We start from the raw sequence: 25,892 nt of genomic DNA, 5'->3' as shown, positions 1-25,892 counted from the left end.
TGCGCAAATTCTCATCATTGAGTCCGAAGCACTGGGTATTGGAGCATGGGAAATGTATAAATCTATAGTATAGTATCCAGTGCTTTCCAAACAACGTGGATGTGGCTGGGCAGCATGCCGTCCCCTAAAATCCTGCCGCCCTAGTCCAGGGCCTTTGTGGCCTTTCCACAAATCTGAGCCTGGGGCTTGGGGTCTGCTTCCTCTATAGTTATGCCACAGCAATGTGTGTATACGGTATGGTCTTGACATTTAAAACAACTCAGCATTATTTAAGTCTTTGGCTTATTTGAAAAATAATATTATATAAATAAACAAGAATAAAGTAAATTATCATATTAAGAAATAGGATGTGAAGCTGCAATAAAATCTAAGCTTGTACTCCTCCAGCCTTTTTATATGAATCTCAGTTACATAACTATTGGCTTCCCAAATGTGGTTCCCGCATAGCTTTATGGCTAAGAATTACCTGCAAGTCTGTCAATTGTAATAAATCTTCTGGATTCCTCTTCCTTGGAGCAATGACAATTACTGCTCCAAACAATTTATAGACATTGCTTTAATTGGAGCGTCTGTCAATATATTACTTGAAGGACTTCTTTGCTCAACTTCACATGGGGAAAAAAAGAAAAAGTGCAGACTGCAAAGCCCCTCCTCTTATAATTACTTTTATTATTACTCACTCTGCACACACACAAGTGTATCTACATTTGAAGCTGGAGAGGTATTACAGCATTACACTAGCTGCAAGTCTCACCTTCCATATATATGCCTACAATTTTAAAATTGAAATGAAAATGGACATATCCATACATAAAACAGCACATATTGACTGAACCATTAAAACATTAGATGAACTTTTTGCAAGTAGAAAAATATTGTGCAAAAGTCAGTCTTATGCAATTCATTTTTAAAAGCATTGCTGTATATTGAAGGTATAGGTATGGGATCAGTTATCCGAACACGGCCGGATTTTTATAGTGGGCTCCCCTAGGCCCACAACCGTTTGTTGCCCCTGTCCCCTCCAGGTGGACAGGAGCAATGGGGATTGGTGCATGGGAAATGAAAAAAAAAATATTGTATCTCCAGCACATCCCCAGTGTTTTTGAACAAATGTGGGTGTGGTTGGGAAGCATGCCGCCCCCTTAAAATCCTGCCGCCCTAGGCCCGGGCCTAGGTGGCCTTTCCACAAATCCGGGCCTGTATCCGAATTACGGAAAGGCCTTCTATAACTGCAAAAGAACTATGATGCTTGCTGCACTAGAAAGGCAAACTTTAAGTCAGTTGCAGATGTGTAGGCACAGCATTTAAACTGAACCACACAGGCCTAACAATCTTACCATACACTGTGTGTCTTCTTTCCACCACAGGTCTCACCTATTTGTTTAAGCTGCTTCTGAATCTGATTCAGAACTGACTTTAAAGGGGTCAGTTAAATTTATAAGATAAATCTGTCATGGGCCTCCTACAGCAGAGCCCAAAAAAGACCAGCTGTAGGCAGGAATACAAAGGGCAGCAAGGGAATATGAAAATAGTACTGCTTCATGTCCAGGTAGAAATGCAACTCCCAGAACTCACTAACTGCTGAAAACATGTATAGTTCAACAGCAGAATGGCCATAGAATGGACTTTGCTACTGTGTATAAATAAAGTTAAGAAATTGAGCCCTCAAATCGGTTTTAGTTTAGTCTCCACCACCAATATAAATGGCCTTGGTCTGATTATTCTGAGAGGGGCCGTGAAAGTTAGATTCATTGGTTGGCACTAGGGATGGGCGAATTTTTTTTGCCTTGTTTCACCGCAAAAATGACGCCCATAGACTTGTATGGCTTTGTGCGTCAAAAAAAAAATACGCCCCCTAGTTGGCACTGGATTCCTATTCTGATACTGTACTTTACAATATTGTGGTGTTTATAAAAATGGCCTGTGAGTGCCACTGTGCATACACAGGACTTTCTGTACAGCGTGAAAGTTACTGTTGTATAATGCCCGCATGACTCTGCTAATAAAGCACTGTTATACTCTACTCATCCTCAGCTACCCAAAACATAAAAAATGGCGACATTTTGACAACAGGGCAGCCATTGGAGGACAAGCAGGATTCAGGGGCCCAGTCTATGCAGGCGACCTCTGCAGCAGCCTGCAGCTTTTCTTCCAACCCCTGGTTAAGTCTACCATACCTGGGATTTGTATGTTTGAAAATTACATTATTGCTCCTGAAACCGGAAATTCGTCTCTTCTAGTTCAGAGATCACAAATATGCTCTCTGCACTAGTGTCCTGACCCTCTCTGCTTCCCTCGTGGACCCCGACCCCCTCTAGCGCAAAAAGGTAAATACACAGGGGGGGGTGGCAGCAACTGCAAGCTGCCTCAGGTGACGGAGGGGCCAGGATCACCCCTGCCAGGCTCCCCTGCATAGACTGGGCCCCTGAATCCTGCTTGTCCTCCAATGGCTGCCCTGTTGTCATGTGCGTTAAGCTGGTCATAGACGAAAAGATAAATTTGTATGAATTGAAGATTTTTTGTACCATGTGGGGATTGTCCAGACATTTTTCAGACCATGGCGATTGGTCATTTAGTTGATCTGCATAGAAAATAACCACACTAGCACGCGAGACTTGTGCACTTGTGCACCACCGCAGTAAAACTCTTGCAAGGGCTTGCCCTGCAGACACAAGTCTCGCTTGCTAGTGTAGTTATTTTCTATGCAGTTCACTGGGAGGTTGCCGTATCCTCCAATCACTGTGCACCGAGTGAACCCTAATATTTACACAACGGGTGTGCGAGTGTCCTCTTTAATTGAAGCATTTAGTTGATCTGACAGGTTAAGAGATTGATGTCGGCTAATAATAATACTGAATCTCTGCCTGTATTGCCTATCTGACAATATCAATGGGTGACTATTTATCAGACATGACTGTCATACGATTGCTGTCACGGCCAGAACATCATCTGATTTGTTCTTTAACTACTTTATTAAATCTGAATAGTTAGTGGCAGGTCAGTAGATTGCGTCGTTAATCGGATTCAAGGCTAAAATATGCATATCTATGGCCAGCTTTACAGCTGGTAGTAATCCATCTGTTTAAACCACATCAGCAGATACCATTTACTGTTCACCTTTTTCCAAGCAAACTTGCCAACTATTTGATATCCGATAGATAGGTGTAATGGATAAGATTTATATGAAATTTCCTTTGATTTATCCAGTGCCTCTCAAACATGAAAGCAAATAATGTGACTGTTACAGGTACCTGATATTAAACAAAGTATAACAATGTAACGACATAGGCTAGGAAGTGATATATCAGGGTTAGAAGGATAACAGAGATACAGTAATTGTAGAAAAAGCCTTTTCTTAGCCTAATGTTACAAATGATTGCCTGATACAGTTATATAATCAGTTCCTATTTCACTTCAAAAGAAGCTAACTGTGCATAACATTTTAAAACATACCCTTTAAAATGCCCACCAGCCACTGCAGATTGCTTGCCATTGACATAAAGTGAAAGCATTTTCAGGGGATCATCGACTTTGCAGTGGAGCATTAGCTTTTCTTATCAGTGAGGTACCCACTGCAGCAAGTAGCAGACATAACAGAAGCAATGCATTTTTTTCAATTGAAGCCCAAGCTGTACTTCATACCCAGTGCAAAAAAAAAAAAAAATCAAAAACAAAGCGCAACACAAAGGATGCAATGGATTTGTTTCAAATATGTGTGCCCAAATCGGGGGAGAGGTTTAAGGGAAGAATGGTCACACATTTCCCAAATAGATTCTAAAAAGTGCTAAAAAAAGGAATTGAAAGTGCCAAGATGAACCCCATAGAATGAATAAAGAAATAAAATCCTATTAAAAGATGCTGTGTGCAGTCCCAGGCTATCAGAGGGAATATAAAAAGTTGTCTTACCACTGTTACCAAAAAGCTGGGGTAAAAGAGCTTAGTGTTGCCAGCAATGGTGCAATCCTGTCAACTCACCCCAGTGGTGCAAAGCCTCAGCTCAGGCTTCAATGCAAAGCAACTCAACCCCTGACATGATCAAGTGATGCTCTGTTCCATCAGTGGGGTTGGCCCCTTCCTCGATAATAAACGGATAAGAACATGTACTGCACTTGATCTTAGCTAAAAGATCAAGAAGCAATGTGCCATAGCCATAAATGAAGCAAAAGAAACCAACACACTGAACTTTTCAAATAGATAAATATATGAAATCTGGAGAAAAAAAAACCCCACATTGTTGCAAATTACTGTAAAAAAAATGATAATTTTAAAATGCCTATTGTCTAATGTCAGCATCCCTTTTTGCTTTAAATGCAATACCATAGAGGTAAATAGGAATGTGACTGCCCACAAAACTGCAATTTGAAACAATTAAGGTAAAGTGCAACTCACTTGTGGAGCACAGACTCATAGGACAGTCGTAGAGAAAGATATACAGAGCTGGCATCAAAATCTGTACTGTTAAAGTGCAAGTTACCACTCACAGTGCACTAGAGTCAGGCCAAAGAACCTTGCCTCAGGCAGCAGCGAGCGGCCAGTTACAAGGGGTGGCAAAAAGCTGCGTCTTGTAACTTTAAGAGACGAATTTCAATTTTTTAAAGCTCCACTAGTGGAAAGAGCGCGATTGCGCTCAATGCGCTAGCGATGCTGCCCCCCTTTTGACCCGCTCCAACACTGATTTTTAAGCGTGGAGCGGGGGAGGGGGGCGGCTTCTGGGCTGCCTCCTCAGGCGGTAGCAGCCCCAGAATTGGCGCTGCCCTTGCCATTTGAAAGTATGATCAGTTTCCCTGCAGAGCAGTTAGGGACCGTCTGAAGTTTCCTATGCGCAGCAGTCATACAATCAGGGTTTTTATAAAAACTGTACACATTTTTTAATTGAAGTATATTGGAGATAGATAGGATTTTATTTTTTTGCCTTTACAGCCCCTTTAAAGGAGAACTAAACCCTAAAAATGATTATGGTTAAACATGCCATATATTATATATGAACTAATTGCACCAGCCTACATTTTCAGCTTCTCAATAGCAGCAATGATCCAGGACTTCAAACTTGTCACAGGGGGTCACCATTTTGGAAAGTGTCTGTGACACTCACATGCTCAGTGGGCTCTGAGCAGCTGTTGAGAAGCTAAGCTTAGGGGTCGTCACAAATTATCCATCAGAAAATGAGGTTGGTCTGTAATATAAGCTGATGCTACAAGGCTGATTATTAAATTCTGATGTTAGTTGCACTGGTTTCTTTGCTGCCGTGTAGTAATTATCTGTATTAATTACTAATCAGCCTTGTATTGTGACATTTATATTCAATGTGTACTGTATATTGTGAGTGGGTCCCTAAGCTCAGTAAGTAGGGTTGCCACCTATTTTAAAAAAAATTACCGGCCAGTGATGGGAGGCGGTAACGCCGTGATGAAAAAAAGGGGTGGGTCATGGGTAAATGGGCGGGGTGTGACGTAAAAAGGGGTGGAGCCACATGCAGCGTGACGCGAAAGGGGACGGGCCCCATCGCAGAAGACGAAGGAGGGGTAAATTTCTGCCTGAGGGCCAAGGGCTTTTGTTATAGGTATTACAAATTACCGGCAGCTAGGCTAGGCCGGTAAAATACCGGCCGGGTGGCAACCCTATCAGTAAGTGACAGCAGCACAGAGCATGTGCAGGGAATCATCAGAAAAGAAGATGGGGAGCTACTGGGGCATCTTTGGAGACACAGATCTTTACTGCTAAAGGGCTGTGGTTGCCTTGGGCTGGAACAGAAGCACAAAACATCACCTGCAACATTTCTAGCTACTTAGTTTTCCTTTAACTTCCTTCAACAGCAATTACTGCACATAGAAACAATGCATATTGTAAATTTGCTTAGGAAGATATTTTCTTTCATTAAGCACATTAGTAGTAGTAGTAGTAGTAGTAGTAGTAGTAGTAGTAGTAGTAGTAGTAGTAGTAGTAGTAGTAGTAGTAGTAGTAGTAGTGTTTATATTTCCTTTAACCTGGCTTGGTATGCCCAGAATAAGAGGGAAATTATTGTCTGGCCATAGAGGAATTCTGCTTCTAACCTGAGAAACTCCTTCTATGCACTAGAGGGCAGCAGTGAGAGCGCTCTGTTAATGGGAACAAGCTAGTGTGGCCTGCAGCCATTTGCCCAGTAATAGTGTGTGTCAGTTGTGTGAAAACTGACAGTTTGTTCTTTCCCTTCCCCTCGCCGGTCGCGTTGTGAGAAGGCGGCAGTTGCAGCAGTGGCAGCCGGCGCCGGGGATTGGATCAGTTGATTGCAGAGAGAGCAGCAGCAGCAGCCGCACAGGGAGGAGGAGGAGCAGCAACAGCAGCAGCTTTAGCTCATTCAATTGTGGAGACAGTAGAGGGGGCTTGTGGCAGCCTGGACTCTGCTTCTTCATCTCATCCAGGGACGGAGGATGTCGGGTAAAAGCAACCAGAGCTCCAGTGAAATGAGCGGAGACCCCCAAGAGGATGAAGCGCAGAGGAAAAAGAAGAAAAAGAAGGCATCGTGCTTCCTCAATATCAAGATCTTCCTGGTGTCCGAGTGCGCGCTGATGTTAGCGCAGGGCACGGTAGGAGCGTATCTGGTGAGTGGAACTTCTATGTGGCACATCTGCAGGGGAGGGCTCAGCTCCTTGGCTTCACTGCTAGGAGACACTCTGTATACTCAATACTTCTGCTCGGGTTACGATCATTCCCAAGGAGACAGGGGACTTTCCCAGCATGAAACTGTCACTTCCATACTCTGTGCCAGCCTGCACTTGCATGTATGTGTGGAAGCTCTGCAGAGAAGAAACCTATGGTGTATAGATTTATTTATAAGCCTTTTTTTTTTCTTTTGGTTGTCACTATCTGCATGTCAATTCTGCTGGGGGGAGAATGAGAGGATGATGGAGTGTTGCTTTATATAGTATTAATAGTAATGTATGGTTATGCACAGCATGGCACTGGCTCATTTATTTCTACTTACAGCATGTTACAACAGCAGGGCTAAATGCTTTCACATTGTTCTGCGCAGTTCTAAGTGAAACCATGCCGCATTATTCATTTACATAATATTACTGTGGTTCCTTCTCATCCCCAGCCTGGTGCTTTAACCCTTTTGGGCTCCTTGCAGAGTGTTGCTGTCCTGGTTGAGCAGTCTAACTGCAGGAGAGGCAGCAATGTGTCACTCAGTAGTGCAGTGTTTGTCCTTTAAGGGAAAAAAAGGGGTCACACTGTCATAGTACTATGCTCATGTTTAGTTTCCATGCTCTTGCTCGAGCCGGCAGTTTACAGTACAAGACTTGCAATGCCACAGTCCACACAAAGTTATGTCTAACATCCAAGCGCTCTCACTTGCTGCATTCGGCCTTTCTTGGGAGCAAATGACTAAGCTGCGGCAGCCGCCAACGTACCTGAGGGCTAAACATTTCCACTGCTACAAAGGGAAGGCAGCGCAGTATAGGAAGTGTTGGGGGGCGTCTGGAATGCCTCTCTGATGCAAAACAGGCTTCGGATTTGTATTGCATCAGGTTCAGCAGCTGACAAGGACTGTATCATGGGGGGGGAAAAAAAAAAGATGAAAAGAGTGCAGTGCTCTTGGAGATGAAAGGTGCTGCAGAATAATTCCAGCATTCCCTTAGCTCAGGTTTAATCACTAGGAGGAACATATTCCTTTTTTTTTTTTTAGTTCTTCTGTTCTCACTCTTTCATCCTAATCTAGACGTACTGGACTTTAGGGGTGTTTGTGTAACACAGCCACCCTTACTACCTAGTATAGAAGCAATGGTTTAACTGTTACCTGACATACTTGCAGTGGCAGCAGATATCCAGGTGGACCGGATATTTTATCCTTATTGCTGCCCATGGTGGACTCTCACAGAGATCCAGGGGGATAACCCACCTCTTGGGACCCTCTGTAGTTACACTGATATCACTTATTGACAAATATTTATTCTGTCCTTGAGACTCTGAGCTATAGCTGGAAAGACATACTGCCAAAGATAACAGCTTGTGGGACAGACATACTAGTGGAGGCAGTAATACACTAAATAGGGAAATGACAGACTACTGTTAACTATAAAACGCCACTTATGGGACAGATAAACCACTGAAGGCAATTGATTTCTGTTTGTGGAACCAACTTACTGCAGGAGGTTATGCCTCCCTTTCTGTACAGCTGACATAGTACTGGAGGTCCTGGCTGAGTCCTGGTGCTTGTAGGCTGGCACACTACTGGAGCCATTAACCCATTGTTTAGGGGAGGCAATTTACATACTGCTCGTGGGGCAGATAGAGTACTGGCTGCTGGAGGGAATAAGCACGTGTAAGCTGGCATATTGCTGCAGAAAGTAATGTACAGAAGTTGACATTGCTGGAGGTTATTAATCACTTCTTGTCTGGATGACACACTGCTGTCAATTTCCGCTTTGTTTGTGGGTTAGATAAGCTGCGGTGGCCCAAGACATAGTGCATGTGGAACTCACATATTTCTACACCCAATAAACCACTTCTCGTTTTCCACAATAGCATTTTCTGTTTAATGGTAGTAAGTTGAAGCGGGTAAAAATGCAGGTTGTTGATCCGGGTCGGGTCCGACGTTCAAAAATCGGTTCCTATAACAACCCCATAATATCACTCCTGTACCTGTCATGTCCTAATAAATGCTTTTGGAGTTTTAACTGCTTTTTGGGTAATTTGTTTTTTTGGAGAATACTCACAATTTCTGTTGTCATCTCATGATCACTAGCCTACTCCCAGCATAAAATGGCAGTGTGAGCCCCAGCCCATTATTGATCATCCAACCATGGAACATCCCATCCTAGCATAGATATGGACTGTGGCAGGGCTGGTCCTATCACATGTGGGGCCCAATTGGGACCATGTTGGCGGGGCCCCTAGACAAAGTGTTGCTGGCTACTGACACACCAAGTATTTAGGAAAATAAGGGCATACAGGCACAAAATAGAAAGGAAAGGGGCAGACAAGGTAACATAATAGGGGCACACAGGGTAAGAGAGAGAGGGAGGAAATAGGAGAGTGGGCTGGGCCAATTAGTTTGGGGCTGGGCCGATTCAGCTTGGGAGCAGGCTTGGTTGGATTGGGGGCAGGCAGGGCCTATCAAGGTTGGAGGAAAGCTGGGCCTATGAGAGTTGGGGGCAGGCTAGACCTATGGATTTGGGGATGGGCTGGACTCTCAAAGTTGGGGGCAGGCCAGGCAGCATCATGTGCTGAGGGAAATATTATCTGTGCTGCCCTGTGGTGCGGGGCCCCCCAGAGGTGCGGGGCCCAATTGGGCCCAATTGGTCCAATTGGCCTAAGGCCGGCCCTGGACTGTGGCCTCCAGCACCTAACAGTATGACATTACACTGTTATTCCCAGCACTCCAAATGTAGAAAAGCGCTGTGACTTCCATCACAATGTAACTACATGGAACCCCCAGAGCAGGAAAGAGTGTGACTCTCACACATACCATTGATCTCCTCCACAGAGAGATGAAGTCAAACTAAAATTTAGAACATAAAACAAGATGGCATCCCTCACTATTCCATCTAGAAGGATGGTCTTCTCCAAAAAAATTAAATAAAATAAGTAGCAAGAGCTATAGTATAGACTATAGACAGTAGTATCAGACTACAGGACATTTAGGGCTTAAGACCATCAGTCATATCATTGCTGCTCTCTTTCAGACTTGTGTTTACATTTTACTTAATTAAAAAAGAAAAAAAAAAAAACAAAACTGTTTCTCAAACAAAACTCTAGGCACTTTACAACAAATCAGCCTTCTTTCCTCATTATTTTGTCTCTGCTGTTTGCTAGGCATAATGAATGTACTTTACAAATCAAAGAAGTATAAATATTTACTGCTACTCTCTTTTACTCCCACGGGCTATAAATCTAATTTTAAAACATGCGGCACATAGATCCTTAAATATATAAATATTTAACCATAGCCTATAAATATGTAATGTAACGTTTGTTTTTCATTTACCTATCGGTTATGGGATAGCATTTAATTTGACGTGCCACATAGTGTGTTATAAGTGGGCAAAGATGCCTATGGCAGCAGCTATATACAGTATATCTCACTCAGCATTTATTGCCTGGATTTTTAATGGCTGATATAGTGCTACTGGCGTTTAGAAGAGGGGCTCATTTAAGGGAATGTCCACCAAAATAATTAAAACATTTTTATTGCAGATTATAGTACAGGTTTAGGGCATGTTATCCAGAATGCTCAGGAACTGGTATTTTCTGAAAAAGGGATATTTCTGTAATTTGGGTCTCCATACCTTAATGATAGCATTATCATTTGTACATTAATTAAAGCCCATACCTGTATACATTATAAAAAATTGTTTATTGATTGTAAAGTTCTTTGTAAATGAAGTTGCACTTCTAAACAGTCGCAGTATAATGTAGTTGGTGATATTCTGAGACAATTTGCAATTGGTTTTTATTTTTTATTATTTGTAATTTTTGAGTTATTTAGAAAGATGGGTTATAAAAAGTATCAATAACAATAACTGGGTAACTTTATAGAGCATTTGCTTTTTAGGTGGGGTCAGTGACCCCTTCTTGAAAGCCTTAAATGCAGTAATGAAAAAATGGCTTTTTAAAGGAGAACTAAACCCTAAAAATTAATATTGCCAGAAATCCCATATTTTATACATTATACAGATATTACTCCAACAGCTTGACGTTTTAGCGTCTCTATAACAGTTATGATTTGGGTATTCAAAGTTGTGCACAGAAGTACACAATTTTGGATTTTGTTAGGAGTGTCAGTGACACACACATGCTCAGTGTACGTTAAGAAGCTCATTTTAGGAGTCATTGTTAATTATTTGGCAGAAAATGAGGGGTGTCATATAAGCTGATGCTACAATGCCAGATATTATATTCTGGTACTCATTGCACTGGAGCTACCATGTAATGAATGTTATGTGACATTTATATTCTATATATACAGTATATTGTGAGTCGGTCCCTAGGCTCAGGTAACTGATAGCAGTACAGAGCATGTGCAATGAATCAGCAAAGAAGATAGGGAGTCATTGGGGCATCTTCAGAGATACAGCTCTTCACTACTAAAGGGCTTTGGTTCTCATGGGCTGGTACAGAAGCCTTAAACATAATTAACGGGAAGGCTTAGGGGGTCCCAGTGACTACCTGGAGGGCCCTTGATGTGGCAGTCCCATTGCTCTAGTTCGACCCTGCCCATGGCCACAAGCAGTTCCGGGGGCTGGGCAGCCAGTTGCACCGTGAAACAAACCAAATAGAATATTATTTTTGTGTCATATACAGCTGGCTGCATTCACCCCACCTATTTGTGTTACATAGTTCATTGCAGTCACATCATTTGGAAAGAGAATCGCTGCTGAACTTTTTTTTTTTATTACTGGCTTCTAACATATAACCAACAGAATGTTTATGGAAGATTGCCACCCAGTATGCCAGCAGATCCTGTGCAATGCTGCCGGCCCAGATTTTGGAGATGCCAGAGACTGACTCATTGAATAGCAAAAGCATACCTCCCAACTGTTACTTTTTTCGCGGGTCAGTCCTGATTTTGACATCTCAACCCATAGTCCCGGATTGTTACGGAAATGTTTCTTTTTGATCTCCTGCAACAGCCAGAAAAAGATACAAAATTTCTAAAACGGAGGCTTTTAGCAGAGAGGCCAGAATGGCAGGTGCACTTAGATACATTTGTAACAATTTAAGATAAGCTAAGAAACAATTGTAACTATTTAAAATAAGCAGGTCTCTTGGGGAAAACTGTGATTTGCAGCTTAAAGGGCAATTCACCTTCATTAGCAAAATTGTAATAGCACATAAAACCTGAACCCTAAAACCACCAGAAATGTGTTCAAAGTTTTTATAACCTGCCAAATTTTGTAACAAGGATGTAGTATTTAGAGGGTGTGGCCATAAAAGGGCATGTCATAAAACATTTTTGCCGCACTACCCACAGTATATGTTTTTGTCCCTCTTTCTATTTTCCAAATGTTGGGAGGTATGCAGAAGCCCATGCTATGGGGAAATGTTGTTAAAGGCAATAAGGAAATATTTCATACTTTAAAATTATTAGTGTAGTTGCTAGGCAGATCCTAACTTTTTCTCTCCTTCCAGAAGAATTTTTGTCCCATCTGGCACAGCATGTATGTTTAAGATAGCACTTGCCAGCTCTTCAGACTCCAGTGATTCTAATGTGTTATGCAGGCCAGGGCTAAAGGGTCCCTGGACATTATCTTGAAATTTTGGCAACTATAGATACAGGTATGGGATCCATTATCCAGAAATCCATTATCCAGAAAGCTCTGAATTATAGGAAAGCCATGTCCCATAGACCCTGTTTTACCAAAATAATCCAATTTATTTAAATGATTTCCTTTTTTCTGTAATAATAAAACAGTAACTTGTACTTGATCCAAACTAAGATATAATTAATCCTTATTGGAAGCAAAACCAGCCTTTTTTGGATTATTTAATGTTTACATGATTTTCTAGGAGACTTCAGGTATGAAGATCTAAATTATGGAAGGATCGGTTATCCAGAAAACCCCAGGTCCTGTGAATTTTAAATAACAGGTCCCATACCTATATCTATATATACATATATAAATTCCCATGCCAACTGCATTTATCAGGGAAAAATCAGCTGCAGGGGTACTTAGGATATGCTCAGTTTATATCAATGTATCTACTGCAATGGGGTTTTAGCAGCATTTGCACTTTATCCAAACTGCAATGCAACTCTGCCTTTATTATTTTGGCACCATCAGCTTCAGGTGAGAGCAAATGTAATTCAAAGTGCCAGATGAAAGCTGTTCCTGCACACAAGGATATCCATTATTTATTCATGGAGAGCAAGAAGTCCAAACATTAAATAATGAAAATGTTTCGGCATATTGTGTTCTTAATATGGTCATTTTATAGCTCAATCCCATTCAGCCAGGGCTCGTAAATAAATACTGTGCCCCAATGATATGTTAATACTCTCTTTACAGCGTCAAAATACACATGAAAAACAAACCGAAAAGGAATTTGAACACATTTAAAGCAGTCGCCAATCAAAAACTGCTTTCTGCATGATGAAATTGTAATTCTAAGCAGTTTTTCATCGAACATTTACAGTGGTTTTTAAAGAATTCAAATTTTGCACTCTGTTCTCCTTACCGACTGGTGCGCTTCTTTGCAGCACTGGCAACATCCCAGCATGCACCGCAAGGGTTGGCCAATGGTACATTCCCTTTCCCTGCCCCTACATAGTTCCTCCATTATCTGTTTGGCTGCTAATATTTTATGCACTAATGGTTCTGACTCCTGAAACAGCAGAAGGAAGCTGATTAACATAACTGGAGGATAATTGGCTTCTGCTATGTTGTTTCAAGAGTGAAAAAGTGAGAAAGGCATAAATAAACCCTGCTTTCAGTTGCAATTACATTTACAAAGAACCATTGAAATTGTATAATGGAAAGTTGCATAGAATTACATTAGGGGGGCACATTTACTATGGGTCGAATATCGAGGGTTAGTTAACCCTCGATATTCAACCATCGAAGTAAAATCCTTCGACTTCAAATATTGAAGTCGAAGGATTTACCGCATTTAGTTTGATCGAACGATCGAAGGAAAAATCCATCGATCGAATGATTTTCCTTCGATCAGAAATTACTTCGAAAGCCTATGGGGAAGGTCCCCATAGGCTAACAATGTTGCTCGGTAGGTTTTAGGTGGCAAAGGAGCTAGTCCAAGTTTTTCTTTAAAGAGACAATACTTCGACTATCGAATGGTCGAATAGTCGAACGATTTTTAGTTTGAATCATTCAGTTCGAAGTTGTAGTCGAAGGTCGAAGTAGCCAATTCGATGGTCGAAGTAGCCAAAAAAACCTTTGAAATTCAAAGTTTTTTTTCATTCTAATCCTTCACTCGAGCTAAGTAAATGTGCAAAAAATATTTTTGGATGGAAATATTTATTGACAAAATACCTTTATATATTACAATGCGGTGAAGGTGGGGGTGGTAAGTAAAACCATAAATATGCTATAAACAATTATAAATTAGTAAACTCGTTCTTCTTGTGTTTTATAGCTTAATTTTTTTTGGATAAGTAGAAAAAAAACTCCACACCCCTAAACTGGTAAAATCCAATGATAAAGCTTTTCTCTGGTTTATACCAATATGAACATCGACCTAAATGATGTGTCTAAATATAATCTTCTAATATCAGAAACATTGGACACGGGCCCTTTATGGAAGCATGCAAACACTGGGGGTCATTTATGGTTGAACAATGATGAATATTATTTGTAAGTAGAAAGGTTAACATGCTGCAGAGCTTCTAAAAAGGTCGGAAATATGTTTTGAATGTTCCATCACTCTTAGTTTCCTTTGTTTGTCTGAATGAAATTGATGCCGTGAAAAGGCACATTTGCTCCGTCTGGTCTGGAGTCGTACAAGGTTGCCGAAGGGATGGCAAAAACAAACGGCCCTTGTTCAAGGCCAAACAGAGCAGCCTCAAGCCTTAAATGGTGTCAAAATGCCATGGACTTCTGCTATCCTTTTAATTTAATGTTAAGGGAGCATTAACCCACACTGTATCATCTACTGCTTTATCTACTATTATAATCAAAGCAAACCATTTCCATTTATTGCAGTGGGTAAATGAAGAAGACTCAAGTTTTGCAACAGCAGCTGTAGTTAGCAACCATGGCATATGCATTTTAACATTCAGTTAAGGATTTGGGTTTGGTTTGCAGAATATCAAGCGAGCCTTTTTTTTGTGGCAATTCCGAGTGAATCACTAATTTCTGTTGCTCCCCAGGTGATACATTAGGGACTTAGAGACATCTGCACTTTTACAGGACAAATTAAATGAAAGCTCGGCCTTCAAGAGTGAGATGGCTTTGTAAAAATCTATATGCCGTGTTTAAGTCAATGCTTCTCTAAAACTGCCTTTGCTGACCCAGTAAAATGTTCAGTGCAACTCTAATACTGTAAATGTTTATGTTTATGTGCTGAAGAGTTAGACAGGAGCTGTGGCAACATACTAATCCTTAATAAATCACTGCTGCTGATCTTTTGGGGTTGCCTTTTACCGATTTCATGTCATTTTCACTTGTAGCTTACTAAAATCATATATATATATATATATATATATATATATATATATATATATATATATATATATATATAGCTAGCATCCCTTTGTAGCCATATTGAAACAATATTCAACTCTGTACACATTTCACAGTTCATTGTTTATCATGATTTTCCATGTCAAATACAAAGAACAATGTACTAGGGCATGCCGGGGGGGGGGGGGGGGGGTTATGTATTCGTTGGTCACTTCTGGCCAAAGGTCCCCCAGCTGGACAGCTTCATTTTAGACTTCTGCTTTATTCATTTGATGGCTTGGGACAGGCATGTACAGGCCTGGCTTAGGTTGTTTCCTAAAACTGGCCACTGTCATATATGTATGTTCATGACTACTCGTTCGTGCTCATCTCAGTTCATTTATTGAGAATTACTAGGGTTTCTCTTATATTTGACACACTAAAAGGCTGTGCAAGAGTTACTGTAGGTCCATAAATATTTGGATAGAGACTTTTTTTTTCTAATTTTGGTTCTGTACATTGCCACAATAAATTTTAGATGAAATAACTCAGATGCAGTTGAACTGCAGACTTTCAGATGTAATTCAGTGGGATTAACAAAAGGATTGCATAAAAACGTGAGGAACTAAAGGCCTTTTTTAACACAATCGCTTCATTTCAGGGGCTCAAAAGTAATTGGACAAATTAAAAAAAATTGATTATAAAATGTTAATTTCTAATACTTGGTTGAAACCCCTTTGCTGGTAATGACAGACTGAAGTCTTGAACTCATGGACATCACCAGATTCTGGGTTTCCTCCTTTTTAATGCTCTGCCAGGCCTTTACTGCAGCGGCTTTCAGTTGCTGTTTGTTTGTGGGACTTTCTATCCAAAGTTTAATCTTCAACAAGTGAAATGCAGCTCAATTGGGTTCAGATCAGATGACTGACTTGGCCATTCCAGAATATTCCACTTCTTTGCTTTAATAAACTCCTGGGTTGCTTTGGCTGTGTGTTTTGGGTCATTAAGAAACGCCTCCCAATCAGTTTGACTGCATTTAGCTGGATTTGAGCAGACAGTATGTCTCTGAACACCTCAGAATTCATTCGGCTGCTTCTGTCCTGTGTCACATCATGGATAAACACTAGTGTCCCAGTGCCACTGGCAGCCATGCACACCCAAGCAACCACACTGCCTCCGCCATGTTTTATAGATAATGTGGTATGGATTTGGATCATGTGCTGTTCCACGCCTTCTCCATACTTTTTTCTTGCCATGATTCTGGTAGAGGTTGACCTTGGTTTCATCTGTCCAAAGAATGTTTTTCCAGATTTTTTTTTTTTTAGCAAAGTCCAATCTAGCCTTTCTATTCTTGATGCTTATGAGTGACTTGCACCTTGCAGTGCACTCTCTGTATTTACTTTCATGCAGTCTTCTCTCTTTATGGTAGACTTGGATATCGATTCACTTGTTTGGCTGTTGTAAAGGGGTTTCTCTTCACCATGGAAATTACTCTGCGATTATACACCACTGTTGTCTTCTGTGGACGTCCAGGTCTTTTTACGTTGCTGAGTTCACCAGTGCTTTCTTTCTTTCTCAGGATGTACCAAACTGTGGATTTTGCCACTCCTAATATTGTAGCAATTTCTCGGATGTTTTTTTTTCTGTTTTTGTAGCTTAAGGATGACTTGTTTCACCTGTATGGAGAGCTCCTTTGACCGCATGTTGTCTGTTCACAGCAATCTCTTCCACATACAAGACCCCCCCTCAAATCAACTCCTGTCCATGAAAAAGCCTTTTGAGTCAATGGTCAATTGTTAGTCGATTACTTTTGAGCCCCTGAAATGAAGTGATTGTGTTAAAAAAGTCTTTAGTTCCTCACATTTTTATGCAATCTTTTTGTTCAACCCACTAAATTAAAGCTGAAGGTCTGCTGGTCAACTGCATCTGAGTTGTTTCATTTAAAATTAATTGTGGTAATGTACAGAACCTAAATTAGAAAAAAGTTGTCTCTGTCCAAATATTTATGGGCCTAACTGTATAGGACTCGGCTGCTCGTGTTAGCTTTCCAGCTGACACAAGGTCAACCATTCCGATTAGAAGAAAAGAGGTTCCGCCTAAACATTCGGAAGGGTTTTTTTTACAGTGAGAGCTGTGAAGATGTGGAATTCTCTCCCTGAATCAGTTGTACAGGCTGATACATTAGATAGCTTTAAGAAGGGGTTGGATAGCTTTTTAGCAAGTGAGGGAATACAGGGTTATGGAAGATAGCTCATAGTCCAAGTTGATCCAGGGACTAGTCCGATTTCCATTTTGGAGTCAGGAAGGAATTTTTCCCCCTGAGGCAAATTGGAGAGGCTTCAGATGGGGTTTTTTTGCCTTCCTCTGGATCAACTGGCAGATAGGTAGTTAATAAAAAAAATAAATTAAACGGTTGAACTCGATGGACGAGTCTTTTTTCAACCTTACTTACTATGATACTATGTTACATTGTAGGTAAAGCTGCCACCCAACAGCCTTCCAGTTACTTCCCATTTTATTCATCTTCACCATGTAAAAGGGCCATCGTGATGGTGCTTCGTTCGACACTGTTGCCATGCAGTAATGATATCACTTATTTATATAGTGCTAGTAAATTATGCTGGACTTACATTAATATTGTAGGAAATCAAGGACTTTGCATTAAAAAAGGTTTAAGAATGACACCGATAATTTAGAGGGACCTGCTCTCCTACAGGTAGCAGCACAAAAAGCAATGCTAATGTGAAGTGGCCTAAACATTATCATCTAGATCCTTTCCACTGTGGTTGTACCTGTGCTGGCTTGTACACTGGTTACACCATTTTTTGTATCTTTTGGTTGGAGGGCATTGGATTTATACGGTATTCATGGAGGAAGAATATGTGTCTGGCTGTGGGAAGCCTAAAGTTGCACTGGGGTTACAATGTTTGAATGACTCAGGTCATTTTTATGTTCCAATATTTTAAGGTCTTCAGGGTTTTCTTATCCAATATATACCATTAATGAGGTTGTGGGTGGTAGAATTATAGTCATTCTAAAGTTACAACTACAGTCCGTGTGAGATCTGAATAGGAAAATATCTTCTATGGCTGCGCAAATGCATTGAAGAGAATACAACGTATTTCAACGTGGCTGCCCAAGGAATGTTTGGTAACTGCTCCGCAAATGTCTGCTGATTCATTGATTAAATCTGGGGCTTAGCCACATTGTCATAACATAACACAGATGGTGTCTCTTTGCAGGAAACTCATTATTAATATTACTGGAACCCACTCAAGACTACACTAGATTAAATAGAGGAAGACCAGGAAGATCAAACCTGACAATGATAAAAACTGCAATAGCAACCAGAACCATATACAGTAAATATGTCTAGTTATATCACCTTATCTATGTTCAGTTGGGGGTGACTAAACTGTGATTGTACTTCTAGCAGCAACCCTTTAATGGTTTTGCTTTGCTTACAGTAATTGCCAAGTCCCATGGATCTGTATGCAAAATATTCTAATAGCGTAGAACACAGTTGCACTCATATACTATCAGAATGTTCAGGAGAATACATTAGTATTAATTAAACAGAATGGGTTTTCATACCACTTTATATGTAAGGCATGTGTTTCTGAAAACTGCATACCTGCCAACATTTTGGAAGTAAAAAGAGGGACAAAATGTTTTTCCGCATGTAGAACAGCATTTTTGACCACGCCCATTTATGTGGCCACACCCCCTAATTACCATGTTCATTTTACAAAATTTTGCAGGTTATGAAAATTTAAAAATATTTCTTCTTATCTAAACAGTTTTTTTGTGTCTCAAAATTGTTACAAAGTATCTTATTTGCACCTGTTAGCTGTTCTGGCCTCTCAGCTAAAAGCTAATTAAGTGAGAAACTTTGTTTCTTTTTCTGGCTGTTCAGTGCAGAGAAAATAGGGACTTTCCAGTACAAATGAGGGACTGCAGGTTGAGCTGTCAAAAGAGGGACTGTCCCTCCGAATAAGGGACAGTTGGGAGGTATGAAACTTAACTGTCGTTTGTAAGTGTCTTTATGGTGTTTAGGTAATTTTGTACCTAGGTATTTGATGTGGTGTTTAGCTTTTTTTGAAGGTGATGTCTGCGTGCCAATCTTGTGGTGAGGTGTCTTGAAGTAGAAGTGCCATTGATTTTTCAACATTGATATGAAAATGATCTATTTGTATTGTTGACAATATAGTTGGGATTTCTAATTGGGGATTTTGTATAAAAGTAGTTCCCTTCCTCTTTTTGCCTCCCCACTGCCGTTTTCCACCCATCTCTTTATTTCTTAACCCATTGATTTCTCCTTTTCGGTTGTTGTCTTTCTTCCTGGCACTAGCACCCACTAAACAGGGCTCATTTAACACTGCGGAATACCCACAAGGCGGTCTGGTTTTGGGAAGAAAGTTCTGATTACCTGACTGTGCAGGTAGTCAGTGAGTAACACGTTGCAGGACTGGCCCCCCCCAGGTTGTGCCAAAATTTCTCTATTTCTCTCCCTAGCCATCGGAATAGGCTCTGGCATGCCATCACTTCTGGTTTCATGGATCCTGGGTGGGGATGGTAAGTGAACTACTTGCAGGCTCAGTTTGGTAGCGGGTCTAGGTAGGGGAGAATACTGTGTGGCATGTGTGGGTTGGGTTGCAAGTCAGAGGGTTAAGGTCTTCTAATAAGAAGAGTAACATTGCAAAAAAAAAAAAAATATATGAGCAATTAGCTGACATCTTTTATTTCCTTATAAGATGGTAATGAAAGAGTAAAGTTAGTGAGTACATCCCTTTTCTTTGGACATCTTTAGATAGCACAGAATGTGAGTGGTACTTCAATCCTGCTTGCTGCACATATGTCACTGTCCAAACAGTCTGTCAGAGACCAGTCGTGTAATCACATCACACTTGTTATATTGCAAGGTTTTGGAAGTGCCAATCCATCATTACAACCTATTTTGTAAGCTCCTACCATCGGCAGGTTTCTAGGACTCTCTAGACAGATGGCCGCCTCTTCCCCCCCCCCCTCCAGCATAAATGATTTTACATGAGCAAAGAATGAAAATAACTGCAACAATGGCTGCTTTGTTTCTGCTGGTCAGGGGACATGGCAGTAGGAACAATGTATTTAAATAACACAATGCTCTTATGAGGATCTATTTGTCATTATTGAAACAACACAATTCCAAGCTAATCGGATACAAACTGTAATGCAAAAAAAAAAAAAAAAACATTGTAGGGCAGAACTGTGAGCAACTTATACAGAACAGCTGTTTCATTGTGAATTATTGCAGGGAGCATGTCTTCCATTAACCCTTCTTGATCACAGGGACTCCTAATACAGAGGCAGCTTTTTCAAGGTTAATGGAGAACCAAACCCTTAATTATAAAAAAATTCTACCCTATATAGACCCCTCCTCCCCCCCAGACTAGGTGTTACCCCCGGTAAATGCCCATACCTCTTTACTTACCCCTCTGTGCAGATTGTGTGCAACAGAGTTCATGGGCGCCATCTTCTTCTCTTCTGTAATCTTTGGGTCTTCTTCTGGCGCTTCAGCAATTTCCGACACTTTCAGCGCATGTGTGAACTGGAAAATTGCTTCAACTGTGCATGTGCCGAACATTACGAAGAGAAGAAGATGGCGCCCATGAACTCCGCTGCACAGAATCTGCACCCAGGGGTTTAGTAGAGAGGTTGGGGCATTTAATCTCCCCGAACTGCCTCCTTCATTTTCCAAAGTCACCCAAGGTTTCCTCATGAGGCAACTTCGGGAGACTTTGGAAAATGAATTGCTCCGAGTGCTATCCTGCCGGCAATTTACATTTTAGCAGGGAAGAAGGCAGGGGAGGCAGTTTGGGGAGATTAGTCACCCCGAAGAAGAGGAGATTTGTCACCGGGCGTCTAATGTCCCCGAATCTGCCTGTGTGCCCTGACCCGAAGGGTTGAGCAGAATTCACTTGGTTGAATAATGCTAATAGAAAAGACTGGTAATACAGAATCAATAGTGTGGGGGGAAATGGGTGTATGATGTATGACATTCCTCAGACCTAAAGCATCTGCAGCATTTTGTTGCTCTATTGATGGTGTTATGATATAGTGTTGATTGAATTCTTTATTCATGAAGGCAAAATGTTAGATCCCAGAATCCAGATAACCCAATAAGCCTTCAAACAGATTCCTTTTGTTTTCCAGTTTAAGAAAAAAAACACGAATTATATAAGAAATGATGTACCATGTATTGTAAAATATAAGGATATTAGAAATCTTGCAGATTCCACTCCCATATGATGGCACAAGACACTTCAGTGGGTCATTTGTCTTAAGGGACATCAGTGAGCAGTTGTATTTAAAAAAAAAAAAAAAAAGGCACCTATCTCTAAAGATGTGTTTGCCCTCTGACAAAGAATACACTCTGGATAGTGGGGAGCCCAGGGCCCACTGGACCAGTACAAGGAGGTATGGGATTTGTTATCTGGAAATCTTTGAATTATGGAAATGCCATTTCCATTGAATACATATTAATCAAATAATTCAATTTTTAAAAATTGATTTCCTTTTTTCTCTGTAATAAGGCAGTACTTGATCCCAACAACTAAGATACAATTAATCCTTATTGGATGGAAAACATGTTAACTGGGTTTATTTAAAATTTAAATGATTTTAAGCAAAAAAATTATAGAGATCCAAATAATGGAAAGCTCCCTCCAGTGGGGGAAGAGTGGGGCTCTGTCAGCCAAAATTTGGAGTGGGGGAAAGATATTTTTTGATATATATAGGCACCTATACATATATATTTTACAGTTTATGCATGGCTCTTGTGTATTATAAACAAAAAAGATAGGTGGTAGTGATAGAAATTGCAGGCAGAGTATTTATTATTAATGTTAGGTTACATGATCTGTTGAGCCATGGCCTCAGGCCTTATGATACAGGTCACAGGTTTTGTAGGTGAATCATAGTATATGGAATTACAGCCTGTTGCCTTGATCCACGCACCTCAACCTTTATATGCAGGTCATGGTTAAATGAATTCCATGTTACTTGTTATCATAATAGACAATAGTAATAATAGTAGTGTCTGAATAAAGTGATGAAAGGAAAAATATTTGGAATGGAGAGGTGTAATGTATGTCGTTCAAGCCTATCCACTCCCTTTATGCCTTTCCTAATTATTACACTTTCTCCTTGGTTTTTGTCCCTGCCTGATAATACAATGCTCTCCTGTATCCCCATAGGACTCCAGGCTGGATATTATCTGTTCCCATCGTCCTCCAGCATCCGAAGTCTGCCAGTTGTGTTTATGTGTGTTGGAGATCAATAGTAGCTGAGCTGGAATATTAGGCACAATAAGACACCCCCACTAAGCAGTTCTAGTGTCTCCAAAAAAGCATATCTTTTATTTGCCATTTGTGGTGTTGAGAATAAATAGTCTTTGGCTCTAAAAATGAATTCCCAATTTCCTATTGTTATGGAGAAATCTCTTTTCTGGGGTGGCTCTTGTTTATTTTTGGTCTTTTTCTGGATTTGTCTCAAACCCCAGGACAGAAAGTTCCCAGTTCACCCTCATTTGCGTTTCAGTTTATAACTTACTGCAGAACTGCACAATCCATAAATGAGCCTCATCGATAGAGATGTGCCTGAATAGTTTAGTATGTGTAACACTAAAGTGTTGTGGCTACTATGAGCATTAAAACTCTGTATTAAAATGATGTTGTCTTAAGCGAGGGCAAAACTGTGGAGGTGGTGGTCGTGGGGGTGGGGGATGGCAAGAGGGGTCATATTAAGACATTGACCCAGTATAATTTAATTCTTAATATCATTATTTTACATTGATAATCTCTTGCATTCATCATGTCCAGAATAAAGAATCCATCTAGTTGGTGGGGCCTTATAATTGTGCTAGGAGACTGCAAGAAGAGATCCTTAAAGGGATACTTTTTAAAAATAACACAAATCAGTTAATATTGCTGCTCCAGCAGAATTCTGAAATCCGTTTCTCAAAAGAGCAAACAGATTTTTTTTTATATTTAATTTTGAAATCTGACATGGGACTAGACATATTATCAGATTCCCAGCTGTCCCAGTCATGTTACTTGTGCTCTGATAAACTTCAGTCACTCTTTACTGTTGTACTGCAAGTTGGTGTTATATCACCCCCTTCCTCCACCCCCCCCCCCAGCAGCCTAACAACAGAACAATGGAAAGGTAACCAGATAGCTCCCTAACACAAGGTAACTGCTCCCTGGTAGATATAAGCATATAACAACACTCAATAGTAAAATCCAGGTCCTACTGCAACATTCAGTTACATTGAATAGGAGAATCAACAGCCTGCCAGAAAGCAGTTCCATCCTAAAGTGCAGGCTCTTTCTGAAAGCACATGACCAGGCAAAATGACCTGAAAAACCTAAAAAAAAATACACTTGCTGGTTCAGGAATTAAATGTTATATTGTAGAGTAGATTATTTGAAATGTAAACAGTGTAATTTATAAATAAAAACGACACCATAAAAATCATGACTGAATCCCTTTAAAATTTCAAATGCTTTTACTGTTTGCCTACCCAATGGCTAATTCACATAGGGGCCAGGGCTGCTCGATCATAGATCATGTACATCTGAGCTATAACATTAGGTAAAACAGTAGACTAGTTTCTATTATGGCTTTATTTACCCTGACATTAATCAGCAGTTTGGGTAATCAAATTGGAGTCACGTATCTACTTCTTTCACCTGTAAAAACATTGCAGAGGAGAATAGTCATGTAAATGTTACATTTCCTGAGATGAATATAGAATCAGATAACAATCACAAATTTATGACATGACTCACTATGGTAACCTGCCAAGCAGAAGGCAACATTCTAATATTTTCCAGTTGGCTAAAACAAACAGCACATGTTCTGTATCAGGGGGGGGGGGGGGGGTGTGCGTGTGGTGTGTGTGTGTGTATATTCCTTACTTAATTGTGCAGTAATACTAAATATGAATTTATTTAAAATTGTTACCGCTTTAAAAGTTATTTGTAAATGCAATTGCTGTTGGAAGCAGCATTTGCTTGACTGCTGGTTGTTCCTTTTTGAACAATGCTGCAAAAGTCTGAGATCCCCAGCACAGACAAGCTGCCTTGCCTTAAGGTGGCCATAGACGACATCGCCAAACGAGTCGATCTTTCCCCGATATGCCACTAACGGGCATGGCTATATCGGGGGTAAACTGAACTATGGCTCCGGCGGGATCAGTCGGGACAAAATCAAACCTGTCCGATCGACCAATCTCTGCAGGATGAAAAATGTCGGGACTCTCCACACACGATCCTCAATTCGTACGAGAGTATCTTTGCGTATATGGCCAACTTAACACTGTATCAACAGCCTGAGCCATCGGGGCGGAGAATAGAAAAGCAATACATATACAAATAACTTAAAAGTATGTTCATCTTCCAAACACTTTTTTTCAGTTCAGTTGTTTTCAGATTGTTCACCATAAACAAAGATATTTGCTTTCCTTTATTTTTTTACCATTCTCCCAAAATTTAAGTTTAAAGTTTTATGTTTGTGTCTTAGTCTGGCATCTCAGTGATCCAGGAGCATCTGAACTTTTACAGTTTGCTATATTTGGTTGATACTGTATATTTAGTTGATACATTTCTCAAGAGTATATGTGGAATATTAGCAACTATTGTATCAATGATAACAGCTGCCTTTAAATGGGTTGTTCACCTTCAAACAACTAGTTTTCAAATCACCAGAAATACCAACTTTTTCCAATGACTTTCTATTTTCTATTTGTCACGGTTTTTCTAATATTGAAGTGTAAAGTATCATTTTTCACCTTCTAAAGCAGCTCTGGGAGGGGGGGGGTTGCCGACCCTATAAACTGTTCTAAATTGATACATTTCTTATCTTTGTCCCTGCTGAGCAGAATCCTAGTGCTTCACTACAGGCAGCTGTTAAAATTGATACAAGAGTTACCAATATTCCAGAGATGCTGCTGAGGAATGTATCAACTAAATGCTGCAAAATTGTAGCAGAGTCTGCACCTGAATTACTGAGCTGCCAGACTCAAACACCAGAGACAGGAACATTCAATTTTAAACTTAGATTTTGGAAAAACAGTAGAAAATAAATAATGGAAAGTCATTGAATAAAGGCTTCATTTCTGGGGAACAATCTGAAAACAACTGAACTGAAAAAAGTATAAGGGAAGTAGAGCCAGGCACTTGCAAAAAGTTTTATTTCACGACATGTTTCCGGCAAAGCCCTTTATCTGTTCACTTCACTTATACTGATATATTTGCCTTTTATGGACAAAGGCAGGGCAGAAGGCACCTAAAATGCAACACCTGGAACCAGTTATTTATACAGAACTGAAAAAAAGTTTTGGAAGGTGCAGGCCCAGATTTGTGGAAAGGCCACCAAGGATTTTAGGGTGAAGCATGCTGCCCAACCAAACCCACATTGGTTCAAAACCACTGGGAATGCGCTGGAGATACAATAATTTTTTTAAATTTCCCATTGCTCTGGTCCCGATGATGAAAAGTTGTTCAAATAAAGGGGATGGGCCAGGGGTGACAAATAGCAGTGGGCCTAGGGGTGCCTGCTATGTAAATTTGGCCCTGGGAAGGTGAACAACGCCTTTAATGAAAATCAGGGACTCTGATCAGCAAGGACAAAGATAAATTTATCAACTAAATTTATCAATTTAGAACAGTTAGAGAGTCGGTGACTCCCCCCCCCCCTCCAGAGCTGCTTTAGCAGGGGAAAAATTTAACTTTACACTTCAATATTATAAAAACG

The 25,892-nt window shown here is 40.5% G+C and overlaps 1 protein-coding gene across 1 annotated transcript in view; it reads left to right on the top strand.

Moving 5' to 3' along the window:
• The first annotated feature begins 5,735 nt into the window (after positions 1 to 5,735).
• slco3a1.S (solute carrier organic anion transporter family member 3A1 S homeolog) overlaps positions 5,736 to 25,892 on the top strand; it is a 172,892-nt gene continuing 152,735 nt past the window's right edge. The window contains exon 1 of the mRNA XM_018255309.2: positions 5,736 to 6,578. Coding sequence (XP_018110798.1) covers positions 6,408 to 6,578 — 171 coding nt within the window. The 5' untranslated portion in view covers positions 5,736 to 6,407. The remainder of the gene's footprint in view (positions 6,579 to 25,892) is intronic.

The sequence above is a fragment of the Xenopus laevis genome, chromosome 3S, assembly GCF_017654675.1.
Source record: "Xenopus laevis strain J_2021 chromosome 3S, Xenopus_laevis_v10.1, whole genome shotgun sequence".
NCBI lineage: Eukaryota > Metazoa > Chordata > Amphibia > Anura > Pipidae > Xenopus > Xenopus laevis.
The sequence above is the reverse complement of the archived record's forward strand: the minus strand, read 5'-3'. Positions and strand labels throughout refer to the sequence as shown.